The sequence below is a fragment of the Alligator sinensis genome, unplaced genomic scaffold (genome assembly GCF_000455745.1).
Source record: "Alligator sinensis unplaced genomic scaffold, ASM45574v1 scaffold347_1, whole genome shotgun sequence".
Lineage (NCBI taxonomy): Eukaryota > Metazoa > Chordata > Crocodylia > Alligatoridae > Alligator > Alligator sinensis.
Window position 1 is genome coordinate 2,524,517 of NW_005841922.1, and position 13,455 is coordinate 2,537,971.

General features: G+C 46.0%; 1 protein-coding gene across 1 annotated transcript in view; it reads right to left on the reverse strand.

Moving 5' to 3' along the window:
• ZFR (zinc finger RNA binding protein) overlaps positions 1–13,455 on the reverse strand; it is a 66,160-nt gene that overhangs the window by 34,448 nt on the left and 18,257 nt on the right. The window contains exon 2 of the mRNA XM_025198460.1: positions 2,856–3,138. Coding sequence (XP_025054245.1) covers positions 2,856–3,138 — 283 coding nt within the window. The remainder of the gene's footprint in view (positions 1–2,855; positions 3,139–13,455) is intronic.

A 13,455-nucleotide genomic window follows, 5' to 3' on the forward strand; every position in this document is an offset into this window, starting at 1 on the left:
AATTTTGGCAACATTTTTCTTTTCTTTCTTTTTTTTTAGGGCTCCTTTTGTTCCATTTTGTGCATCAACATTTAGTAGAAAGCGTGCACACGTATCTTATAATTAGTACTTTGTTAGCTAATTGCCACTGCAGAGATTGCTTTCAGGATTCTGAAACATTTGATACCCAGCTCCTATACAGCATATATATAATAAAATCTAGAAGACTCCTTTCTCCAAGACATCTTTAAAAGACCTAAAATATTAAGTTAAAATGTTACCCTTAAAGGGTATTTTGCAACTTATTTTCCTTTAGCAATAAAATAAAAATATTAATTGAGAGTAATATCTACAACATTGTATTTACTCATATCTAAGATGACAGCAATAATTAGATTCCACACAAAGAAAAATTTTGGTTTGATATTATTTTTATAAATAGACCTACTGACAAAATTTATGCAAAACAGCAATATGAGTCCGTCATAAATTCAACATTAGCTTCAATTCAATTAAAACATTAACATAACTTGATCAGTATTAGGTTTTGTCAAGAACCTAGTAAGTACCAGTCCTTTCTTAAAGCCTACAACTACGGACTGGTCACTTCCACATGCTGCCTCACTTTCATACTCTTTACTGTTCTCATCTTCCCACAAAAGTCTTCAGTTCCATCCATGGCAATAGATATACAGCACTTCTTGATGCCTTTAATAATGGATTCTGAAGATATCCTTCCCTAAGAAATCAGAATCCACTGGCAAAGCAGTACTATGGTTGACTTCTTAATCTTTCCACCATGTGTAAGTGTGTGGTTCCCTGCCAAGAGCCAGTCTAAGTACTGTCACTATAAATGGTCCTAAAAGGGCTTATTTACTATAACATCCAGTACTTGGAGTTGAGATGTCACAACAGCATGTATGACAACAAGATCACAATTCATTGACCAAATGTTTGCTTTCACATATGACATTAAATGCCCTCTGAATTAATCTAACACTAACATTCCTCTTTTCTTTAGCAGTGCCCCAGGTCTCCATTTCCACACATCTTAACTAGTCTTTCATCATCAATGCACTTGACATCCTCCTTGCTCCTGGCATTTAACTACTCTTCCTGGTGGCAACTTTTATTTTGCCAGAGTTTTGCATTTCAAAATCACATATGGTGGCAATTTTCTCCCATCTCCCAATATTGCTAATGTCACTGTAATTCACAACTTTTCATTTTTTGTATTTCTCATAATTATGCATGTTGTGCCTTTCTCAATGGTGATATTGCTTGGCATGTCAAAACTGACTGGAGCTTCATTAGCTTTACCAATCTGACCCAGCAAATAAATCACGGGTGCCTCGCCTCATTTCTTGCCGCTACTGCTGTGAGCCTTGCCATGTGCTGGATCCTTTGCTGCTGCTCTTGACTGCCACCTGGAACTTCACCACACATTGGATCCCTCACCACATCCTAAGCATGGGGTCCCTTGTCCCTGCAGTCAGGTCCCTCTCTGCAATACGCATGTTGCCTGGCTGGCCCCCAGGGGTTCCTCCTTCCTCGCTGAGTGCTGGACAGCCATTGCAGAGTCCCTCCCTCTTGTGTGCTGGCTGAGGTCCCTCCTCCATGTGCTGGTCAGCCACTGTGGGGGTCCCTCCCTGCTGTGTGCCTGGTAAGCCTCTCAAACAGCATGCTGGGTGCCTGGCAGGAAGGTGATCAAGTTGCTTCCTGCTGTTGCCTGGCTGGCAGGCGCAGAGGAAACTCAGCATGTGCTGGCTAGGCTCTCCTTACATGCAGCTCAAAATGACCCGGCAGGTGCTAGCCAACCACCATCTCTACAGTGTGTGGGGTTTCTGGCTAGCACATGCTGAATCACTTTGAGTTGCTGCCCCAGCAGCGGGTGCTGGAGCAACTCATCACATGCTGGCAGCTTAGCCAGGTCCCTTGCTGTGTATCAGGTTGGTCCAGCACCCACTGCTGGGGCAGTAGCTCAGAGTAAGTGAAGGGCCATTTTGAGGAAATGGGGTCATAAACAGGGTCATGCTGAGGACAAGTTTCAGAAGCACGGCCCTACATGATGAGGGGAGCTTAGATGCCCTCTGCTGACTGACCACGTGCATTTTCTGGTTTTAGGTACGTCATATGTGATCCTAAGTTGAGGCTCGATTTTCCTTGTGTTAAATGGGGCAAAAAACAAGTAAATACAGTATTTACCTCACATAACTCCAGTAAAGAGAGGCACCAGTTTAAAATAACCATAGACCAGACTAGGGAAAATCTCCCAGTGATGTAAACAGAAGTTGGATTAGGCCTTAACACCACAAAAAAGTACAATTTGTTGACTGGGATCAGGCTCCTCCTTCACCAGCAATAAGGCACGATGCGATTTAATGCACAATCCCACCTCCTGCCATGTGCATGTTGATCATGCATTAGATCCCATCGTGCCTTTACCTGCATACGTACAGGGGATTTTAGGCGTCAGATTAATGGTTCTAGACAGTGAAATCCTGTATCCCTGAAGCCAACACAACAGTGCTACTTGTGCTGTAAATCTTTTCAGTTACACGGTTTATATTCTTTAACCCTTACCTGGAAAACAGCACAGATCAGCCTCCAATCTGATTGTTGGCAACTGTAGCAGATATTAAAGACTACCAAAAGAGCTGGTAGCTTTTGAGATTCAGAAAGTTACTCAATGATCTCAATCCAATTATATCAAATTAATTGTGCACAGAAAGTTTTAGCCACCTGACAGTGCTAAACTGGGCTCCACAGAAGTGTAAGAATATAGATCTTATTACCAGTTCCATTAAGTCATCCAGTTTCCCTCCCCTTTTGTTATTTTATATGAACTTTTGCAATTTTTGCTTAAGGACACTTACCTGGTAGTTTTGCGTAGTGACTGGAGGTGGTGGTGGTGGAGCTTCTTGTTGCCTCTGGGTATAACCATAATCTGTTGCTGTGTGCGCCGTAGGGTAACCTCCATAGGCAGCAGCTGTTGCAGCAGCTGCAACAGCTACTGGAGCAGGCCTGGCTACAGCAACTGTTGCTGCTGCTGGCGCATAGGCAGCAGTAACTGTGTGTGCAGCTACTGGAGCCTGATGAACAGTGTAGCTAGCAACTGTAGTTGGATGGGAATAGGCTACACCCGAAGCTGGCTGCTGGCTGTATTTGAAAAAGATAACAAAATATTACTGTCAAGCAAGGAGACCATTATATTCACATGCTAAACTTATTTTTTTGCAGCTTTAATTGTTTAACATCACTGCACACTAACAAGGGTCACACTATTTCAAAATGATTGCAGCTGAAGCATATATTAACTGGGTATCAGTTTTCTTTATGGCAGTAGCACAGAAGTAAAAGATCTCAAATAAGTCAGGGTTTGCATGAATTGGAAGTTGTAAACACTTCAGTGGTTCTTTGCCATAAACTCCCAGGCTGAAAAAAAAATCTACTGTTTCTCTGTGAAAGCTTGTTATTAATCTGTTTCCAGCCGTCATGGAATTTAAGCAAAGCATATGATTCCCATTAATGCTAGCGGGGAGCCACACAACAATTTCCTTTTCTAAAAAAGATCATCTAAAAGGGGGCTATTGACTGTGATAGAGCTATCAAGAAACTTAACTTTTCAGATGTTTCACTGAAAATCAGTATAAAAATTCTTTTGCTCAGGGCAGAGACTTAATGAGGGAGTTCTACCAAATGCTTGATATGGGAAAGGTCGGCCACTGTATCTACGGGAAACTGCTCCTCCCGCCAGCATTCCAGATGCAGCATCAAAAGAACTGGCCACCAAATCAAGCATACCAGAAAAGTGAGTGGGGAGATTACACTGGGACTTTAACAACCTTCTGTACATACTGAGCATGCCTTATCTATTTTCTAAAAATTTGTAGCAGAAGCATGAAGGGGCATATGGGTAAGGATTAATTAAAAAGGGGCAGATATTAACAGTGTAATTAAAATTTGGGTTGTCTCAGAAGCTGCAGTCATTACTTGAAAAATAAAAACTAATAAATCTCAACTAACTTCTTTTGATTTGTAATATTACACATACAGAATATTAAAAAATGTAGATAATTTAGATTAAACTAATACATACTGCAAAAAAGCCAGCATTCATTACATAGAAATGGGGGTTAAGTGAAAGCTAGGAACTTTTATAACAACAACAATCTGAGGACCAGCCTGATTTTTAGCCAATATTAAACACTCCTATAATGTTTCACAATTTAAAAGCAGTACAAAAAATAAACTAACACTCACATTACCTAGGTCACAGAGTTATTATCTCCTTTCTATTGATGGAAGACCAAGTAGAGCAATTATTTGCCCAACAAAGTATACTGAGTCCATGACAGAGCTCGGATTATGATGTGCAATTTTGTTTTGGAGTTAGTTCCAGAGGAATGGGTATCAGAAATACCTAGCTGAAGTTTCTAATACTCACTGCGGTGCTAATTGACATAGACCGGGGGGTTTCAACCTTTCTGGATTAGTGTAGCCCCGATGGCCCATCCCCCACATCCAGCTGGGTAGGTGGTGCCTACGTGGCAGCGCAGGATGGTGGGTGGCGGTGCTCCATCTCTGCCCACCCACACATACCCCCATGGGCCTTCTCAAGTACCCCTGGGGGTATGCATACCCCTGGTTGACAACCCTTCCCCTAGACCAATGACTTCCCAACTCCAGTGGCCCACAAGCAACAATACTGACGAAGTAACCAGCTATGGGCAACTTCATACTTTGATCTCATTTTCGAGGGGCTTAAAGATTTGGATTTCCTGGGGCTGAGAGGAAGGCAACATGTTGACTATTTACCACTGTAACAGAGCATGCTGCCTCTTTACTGCTTAGTTATTGTCATAACTGTAAGCTTCAATAACGCATTGATCTTTATATTTGGCAAAAATACTGTATGACTTTGTCATTTTAATAATGTCAAAACAGCACTAGTATATTAAAAAGGCACTCCTCTATCAACAGAAACGTACAAGTTGCTTGCAGATGTAAAAAAAACCAAAACAAGGCTGTGCTCTGCCAGAAGCAACAGTATATGCTCTGCAGCATCTGTATAGATTCAATCAGATATTAGATAAAAGGGCCAAAAAAGCCCCACTAGAGTGCCCAATAAAGCACTGCCTCTTCTGGGCATGTTCTGGGCGAGGCGCAGGAGCATGTCAAGTTTAAAGTGCCGCCTTTTTTTTTTTTTTTGTTAAGGTCTGTAAGTAGCCATAATGAAAATCCTACCATTCTAGGAAAATCAAATAAAAATAACAACTATATTTAAAAAACAAACAAACAGAATATTTTAAAACATTCTTAAAGTGAATATTAAAAAATCTAAGGGCCCATTAAAATATTTTTAAATGCCAGAACTATATTTTTAAAAAATTATACATATCTTTAAATATAGACAGCTGAATGTCTCAGAATTTTAAAATCTGATATAGAAATCGTATTAAACCATACTACCCCAAAAAAACACTCAAATCAGGAGCATCTAAACAGGGAAATATAGAGTTAACTAACAATTATCATGTAAAGCAATTTAGGCCAAGAAAAGTGGAAAGAATGAATAACTCTTTTTTACCAAGTGAACTCAAAGCAAAAACTACAATGCCCAGACAAAGAAGGTATAGAGAAAAAGGAGATAAAGGCATATGATAATGTAATCAAGAAAGTATAAAGTACCAGTGTTAACTTCTTCAAAGACATTCAGATTTTTTGTCACTGAATACAGCACTAGATCTTTAGTCAGATAAACTGATTAGTGAAGAGGCAAACTGCAACTAATATCCAAGCATCTTTGTATTACATATAATCCATTCTATTAAAACTAAAAGCACTTCAAGGTAATACTTTGTTTGTATAGATTTCAGGTGACACATAGGAAGTTTAAGAGAAGAACTGGATGGAGATCCTATTGGTGTTGCAGAAGTTTAAACTTGATCCTTAGCAAAACTCAACTTTTCAATGAGAACAAGATACTACAGTTCTTTTAATAGCTCTAGCAAGTTTAAATTTCTGAAAGTTCCTTCCCTTATCTTACTGGCATTCTCCAATGCATCCCCAGATAGTGACTAAATTAAGTTAAGACCTAGAAGGACAAAGGGACTAAAGTTTCAGTATTGCCAAGCCTAATTTTTAGGTGTTTGGTCCCCACAATGGAATCCACTGTCCCGAGTTAGATGCTTCAGCATAAGTGGTTTACTTGCCTCTTTTGGAAATGAACAACTGGCTCTAATGCTAGCCTCAGCCCTAATCTTTTGTATAAAAGGCTAGGGTTGAAGCATTTGCACAGTAACTAGTAGACCAGGGCCTAGTTTTTTTCCTCACCCTGAAGAAACTCCTTCCCCACCCTTCCATAGGAAGGCCAAAACAATAGGCCAGGGGTTGTCAACCAGGGGTACGCGTACCCTTGGGGGTACTTGGGAAGGCCACAGGGGATACATGGTGGGAGCGTGGAGAAGTGGGGATATTTTGGAAGCAGCGGCGCAGGGGGCAGGGCCGCCACCGCTATCCATTACTCTGTGTTGCTGCTGTGTGCCACTTCCCTGTGCCCAAGTAGCCCCGCTTCTCTGCGCTGCTGGCTTTGCATCTGGCCGGGAGCGGGTGGGTTGCTGACAGCTGGCCAGATACAAAGCCAAAGGTGTGGAGAAGCTGGGGTACCTGGGAAGCGGCAGCACAGTGGGGTGGGGCCGCTGCCATCCATCACTCCATGCCCTGTGCTGATTTCTCGCACCTGTTCTTTTCTCATTCCCGCTTCTCCGTGCCGTTGGCTTCATGTGCGGCTGGCTGGCTGTCAGCACCCCCTCCTCTCTGGCACATGGTGGTGGTGCAGGGAGCTCACACATGACGGCCATCCCTGCCACCATTTATACACTCAGCACCGCCACATGCCAGGGGAGGAGGCCGGCCACATGCAAAGCCAGTGGCATGGAAGCAGTGCCCAGCAGCAACACAGAGTGTATAGATGGCAGCGTGGCATGCAAGCTCCCAGCACCTCTGGCTTCACATCCAGCCATCTGTCAGTGTGCCCCTGGATCTGTGCAGGGCAGGGCAGGCTACCGCTGTGGGCTGGGGCTGCACCAGGCTCTTCCCAGTGTGTGCGTGTGTTGTGGGGGGGGAAGGGAGCAGACTGTTTGGAGGGCAGCACTGATGCTGGCAGGGGGCTGCAGTCACCCCAAGATTCGTCGTAGCCCATCTGAGCCCCCGCCCAGTGTGGCTGCTGCCACACAGTGGGGCACTTTTTATTCCTCATGCTGAAGAGGCATTATCACGCAACAAAGGTGTCATGGTGCACAAAAGAGCAAGAGCAAGCATGACTCTTTAATCCAGTTAGCAGGGTACTCTTCTGGGAGAAAGGAATTGTGGGTCCAGCCCATGCTGTCAGGACTGTTTAATTCAAAAACATGACCAGTAAACAGAAAATGGTTGACTGCTGTATTTTGTCTGAACCTAATTCTGTCAGTGTGTGGTAAGTGTGTGCCTATGAGATCAGGCCCTTCAGGAGAACTAGCCACTGGGGCAGAGGCAGGCACAGCCACGGGAGCCGCAGAGAAGCCCTCATGGTTGCCCTGCCCAGCCCCAGCCTCCTAGCAGTTAAAAAAAGCCCTGCACTCACCACCTCTGGTAGCAGGGATCAGGGCCTCTGACAGCTTGTGGGAAAGCCTCAACCCAAGCAGTGTGGGGCAGTGGGGATTGCCCTCCCCACCCCCTGCCCCGGCACCCGCATGGCAACTGCCCCATGGCATGGGTGCAGCATGGCTTGCCAGGTGTCTGGGAGCTCAGGCGGCTCTATGCATCAGCCGGAGCCCGGCAGTGCTCAGCCCCAGCAACCCCAGCTCTGAAGCAGCGCATGGTGCCCTGCCAAGCTGCGCTGTGTCCACGCCATGGGGCAGCTGCCAGGCAGGGGGTTGATCCCCACTGCCCCCTGCTGCACAAGGGGACTCTGCCACAAGTGCCCAGAGGCCCCAATCGCCGCTGCTACAGCTGGTGAATGTGGGGCTTTTTTTCTTTTTTTAAGTCCCGGGACTAGGCTGGGGGCCAGGAAGGGCAGCCATGGGGGCTTCTCCCACAGCTCCCTGAGGAGAGGTAGGCACACCTGAAGCAGCTGCGGAAGAACCTGCAGCCGCCTGGCTGTGCCTGCCTCTCCCTGGCCAATCTGAATCACCAAATCTCTCTGAATCAGCGCAAAATCTTCCGAAGCCGATTCAGCTGAATCGATTCAGGACAGCGATCCAAATCTCCGAATCGAATCGCTGTCTTCTGAATCGGCTGAATCTGAATTGAATACTTCCCTATTTGCATAGGCCTAGTAAGTATACCCATATAAACCTCCTATGGATCACAACCTTGACATGTGTGCTACCAAAGACCTGAAGAGAAATGCTATCTGGAGTTTTCTTTTGGTAGGTTCATCCATGGGGGCAAGGCTGAGAGTGAAGTTTCCAGGCTAAGAATAATCCAAAATGAAAAAGAAGTCCTCAACAGAGGAGTAAGCAGATGAAGCATGAATATTTCACAATGGCTGCAAAGGCAGATGAAGGCTGCAGTGGAATAGAAACCTCTAGCTGTCTAGGTTTTCTTTGCCATCAGATTAAGGTTTCCCTTCCATGAATGATTATATGGATGCTGATGTGCAATGGTGTCCCCACATTGAAAGAATACATAAACATGTCTTCTTTTCATAGCAAGTCCTATGGTGATGGTGGCAGGTGATTACCAGAAGCCCATTGTCAAGAACCTACAACAAGAGTTGATGATTGTATGATGATCATTTTGTACTTAGAATAGAGATGGGTGTGCAATTTGGTAGCTGCAATCATGACTGACCAAACCTATTTAGGATCTGTTCTACTCACCCTGTATGGGGAGGGAGCTAGAAAAGGTGACATATACAGTATGTCTCATTTTACCTGACTGGAAGACTGCATCCAGTGGGATTCACTGTGATTCAAATCAAGTAATGAAGTTTGCAACCTGGAATATCCATATTCCGAGGAACTAATCTAACAAAAGAGAAGGACAGCAATCATGGCCAGCGAACTTGCATGATTTGATACTGAGGTTGCTGCACTTAATGAGACCAGACATGCAGAAGGGCAGCTCATAGAGCATGGTGATGCCTACAACTTCTTTTCCAAAGGAAAAGAATGAAAAACAGACATATCCATGACACTGGTTTTGCTATCAAGACCAAGTTCATTACTGAGATGCATCAATCAGCATCAACAAACATGTCACAACCCTTTGTCTTCAGCTCTCTCTCTTTTATATGACATCCATAGGTGGTGGAAGAGCCTCCCCAAATGTGGGGCCGCGGGCTTCTGGCGGCTGTAACAGAGGTGGGGAGGGGCGTGCAGGCAGTGGTGAGGGAGAGAGTGGGGCTGGGGCAGGTCCAGCACAGCCGGGGTGGGCTGTGGGACTGAGCCACAAGCGGCTCGTCCTGGGGGGCGCAGCTCCTGCTTCTATGCGCACCCTGGGAGGCATGTGCCCCTTGATCTGTGTGGGGTAGGGTAGGCTAGGGCTGTGCTGGGCTCTTCTGCTTTTGATTAGGTTCCATGCTGTTTGCTGGACATTGCAGTCACAAAAAGGGCCGTCCAAGATGTTCATATTGTGTCGTTTTGAAGTGTCTGTATCCAAATCTCAGTCTGCTCAGTTTGACCCACTCTTCTGTCAAGGTTGCACCCAATGGGGGACTCATTTGGTGTTGGTATAAAATGCTGTGGGAACAGGCCTGACCTTTTCCAGCAGCTGGCCCATTGTTGCTGCCTATAGGTTTGGCTCAGCATCCCAGTCTCTACCAAGAGCTTGTGGGCTTCACGTACAACCAGCTTATGACTTTTAAGCCTCTTAAGCCTCCAGATATTTGAGTCTTCAGTTAACAGTTGATGGAGCAGGTGATTCTCTTCAACTGACCGGAAGACAACAAGCAACAGTCATCAGTGCAAATGCTCCGAGCCTCGATGCAGATGATGAAACAAAAATTCTATTCTAAATTCAACCAACTCCTGTCATCTTGCCCCAGAGAAGAGAAGATAATTTTTGGCAACTTCAATGCTAGAGTGGGTAGGGATTCAGAGCTATTGAAAGGAAGGGATAGGGAAAGTAATTTCAAATGGTATTCTTCTCCTGAACAAGTGTTTAGAATGCGATCCCATCTTCACAAGCTCCTTATTCCACCCAAACAACAAAATGGAAGACATTATGGATGCACCGCTGCTCAAACCACTAATTACATCATAGTGCAGGCTTGGGACCATCGTGATGTCTATATCACCAGAGCGATGACCAGCACTGACAACTGCTGGACAGCTCATTGTTTGAGATGTTCCCCATCATGCCCATTGGTATGACCCAAAATGAAGTAAACAAGAGAGGCAGCTAAGGAAGTAGTTCAGTATCAACTTCCTGAAAGACCCTGCTAAAAGTGATCATCTACAGCAGAACCTCAGTGAGAAACTGTTCAGCTTCCCTGCTGATCTTGACACCACTGATCACTGGGAGAGCCTCAAGAAAAGCACTGCAAAGAATCTCACAACTTCTCTGCAAAGAAACAACTGGACTGGTTCAATGAAAATGACTGGAAAATACAGGCTCTCATTGAAAAAAAAAGGAGGGTTTTCAAAGCTTGGCAGAATGACATCAACCGAAGCAAGACACTTATCACATTAAAACTAAGACCCAGAGGAAAATCTGAGAGCAAAAGAACAAGTAGGAGAGGACAAATCAAGATTTAAAAGTTACTGATAGCCATAACATGCAGTTTCTTCAGCACAACCAAAACTATCTATGGGCCAAGCACACAAAGAGCCATCCCTCTGAGGTCCAAGAACAGAACAACACTCCTTAAAGACAGCTTCGTCATCAATGCACAGTGGAAGGTGCGCTTTCAAGAGCTCCTGAGCCCAGATTCTAATGCTGAAGACGATACTAGGGAAGCCATTCCACAACACCTCATTAAGGACTACTTTGTAGATCCACCAACTTATCAAGAGTCCTCGAAATCCATTAAGCAGATGAAGAACAAATAAAGTATGTGGCCCTGATGACATACAAGCTGAAATTTATAAGCAAGGTGGGCAAAAGCTCTCTCAAACTATATGGCTGCATCCAGATGAGCACAGCTATGCAGTATGTGGCACCGCAGACACATCTGCGGCACTACACTTGATCTGAGCCTTCAAGAGACCGAGAAGTGATATTACTACATATTCAAATTTTCTCCATGCTGCAAAGTAGCAGCGTGGGGGTGGGGAGGGGTGTCTGACTGGGAGATCCTCAGGTCAAAAGAACCTGCACCAAAAAAGTGGGGCAGTGCACAGGGGGAGCCACACTTTGGCTGCCAGACAGGCTCCGAGTGGCAGGATCACCACTGCTGCAGCCCCAGGAGGCACTCAGGACTCCAGGCAAGGCTGATGGGGCCAGCCCAGTACCTGGGGTAGCCTGCCATGTACGAGGGGTGCATGGCACAGGCATTCCAAGGGGACAAGCAGCTACTTGTCCCCAGGAAACCAAATGTCTATGCTCATGCGAATGCAACCCACAATGTTATTATGAAAATCTGGAGACAAGAACAGATTCCCAGTGACTTGAGAACTGCCAGGTTCACAATCATATTCAAGAAAGGAGATAGATCAGATTGCAGCAATTAAAATGGTATTGCATCTGTCCGTAGCTGGGAAGATTCTTGTGTGCGTGATCCTCAGACTCACTTTCCTCACTGAAGAGATTCTACCTGAGTCCCAGCATGGTTTCACACCACTCAGAGGTACAATAGACATGATCTTTATTCCAAAACAGGAGCTGCAGGAGAAGTGCTGCAAATAACACCAAGATCTTATACATGGCCCTCTCTGACCTGACTAAAGGCTTTGGATTTGGATGCCTACCAACAATGTGTTACTATCAGATTCCTTCATGACAGCAACTGTCCTAAGGAAGGGCTCAGAAACAGACCCCTTCACTATGAGAATGGGAGTCAAGCAAGGAGATGCGAATGAACCAACACATCTCATTGCTGATAGACTTCCACCTGGAGTCAGCATCTAATCCAGTATTGCATGAATGGGAATCTCTTTAACGTCAACGAGTTACGTTCCAAATGCAAGATTGCTTTCGTGAAGTGTACGAAATGCTTGGACTCATCGTCAACTTCAGGAAAGCCAAGATACTTTACCAACCCACTGCAAACCAACCAGCTGCTCCTCTATACGTTACAATTAGAGGGTAATCCTTGGATAAAGTTGAGCATTTCCCTTATCTGGGTAGCCACCATTCCCAAAAAGTAAACATAGATAATGATATTCAACACTAGATAAAATCAGCCAGTGCTACTTCTGGATGTCACCAAAATTGTGTCTTTGATGATCACGACATCAGGAGCCAAACCAAACTTCTATTTTCCTGGGCTGTTGTCATCCCTACCCTGTGGTATGAATGTGAGACATGGATGACATATTGGAAACCCCCTGAAAGCTTTGGAATGTTACCATCAGCAATGTCTTTGGAAAATCATCCAAACGATTGGAAGGATAGAAGAACTAATGCCAGAGTTCTGGCTCAAGCAAACACCACGACCACTGCAGTCATGTTTATACAGCACCAGCTCCATTAGGATGTGTCACAAGCAGGGATCCGGGTTTTCTGTTTCCCACGGAAAAACGGAGAAAAACACAGATTCCCCTTTTTTGCGGAGAAAACATGGATTTCTCTTTTTAGCAGAGAAATCCGTGGATTCTCTACTTTTACAAAGAGCTCTTGCAGGCTGGCACAGCTCCAGCCTGCAAAAGCCAATTTGCAAAAAGGGCGAAAAACTCCCAGCCCTGCCCGGAGGGGGAGGGGAGGGCAGGGCCTGAGCCTCTGAGGCAGCCAAGGCCCGGCTCAGGCTCAGACTCACCTTTCACTCCCAGAGCATGGAGGTAAGTGGGGCTGTGGGGCAGGGCTGGGGAAGATAGTTGGGGGCTGAGGGAGAGGGGGTGCTGCTGGCCCCAGGTAGCACATCGCAGCTGGGAGCAGGGCCAGGGGGTGAGGGCAGGGGTCGCCCTCTGTGGGGGCTTTGTGGGAAAGAGATGCCAGGCTCAGTGTGGTGGTGCCCGCCATATGCGGGCCCACACATGTTGCCCAGCCACTTGCCCAGGGGAGGGGGAGGCTGGCATGTGGCCGGAGCACAGCTCCGGGGCTGATGCTGCAGCCAGGGTGAGGAATGGGGGCATGGGGTGGGGAGGGGGAGCTTGAGCTCGCACGCAGCGCTGCCACTTACCTGGAGGCCCGTGATGGCGGTGATGGCTGCTGCCTCCAAAACCTCCTGCTGCTGCCGTGGAGCCATGCTCAGAGCTGTGTGGCTGGCAGCAGCAGCACAGGGTGGTGGGGTTGGGAATGGCTGCGTGCCGCCCAGCCACCACCATGCTGCCGCTGCTGCCTGGCAGCCGGCTGCACAGCTCCGCGGTGGCAGCCGGAGGCTTTGTATGCCAC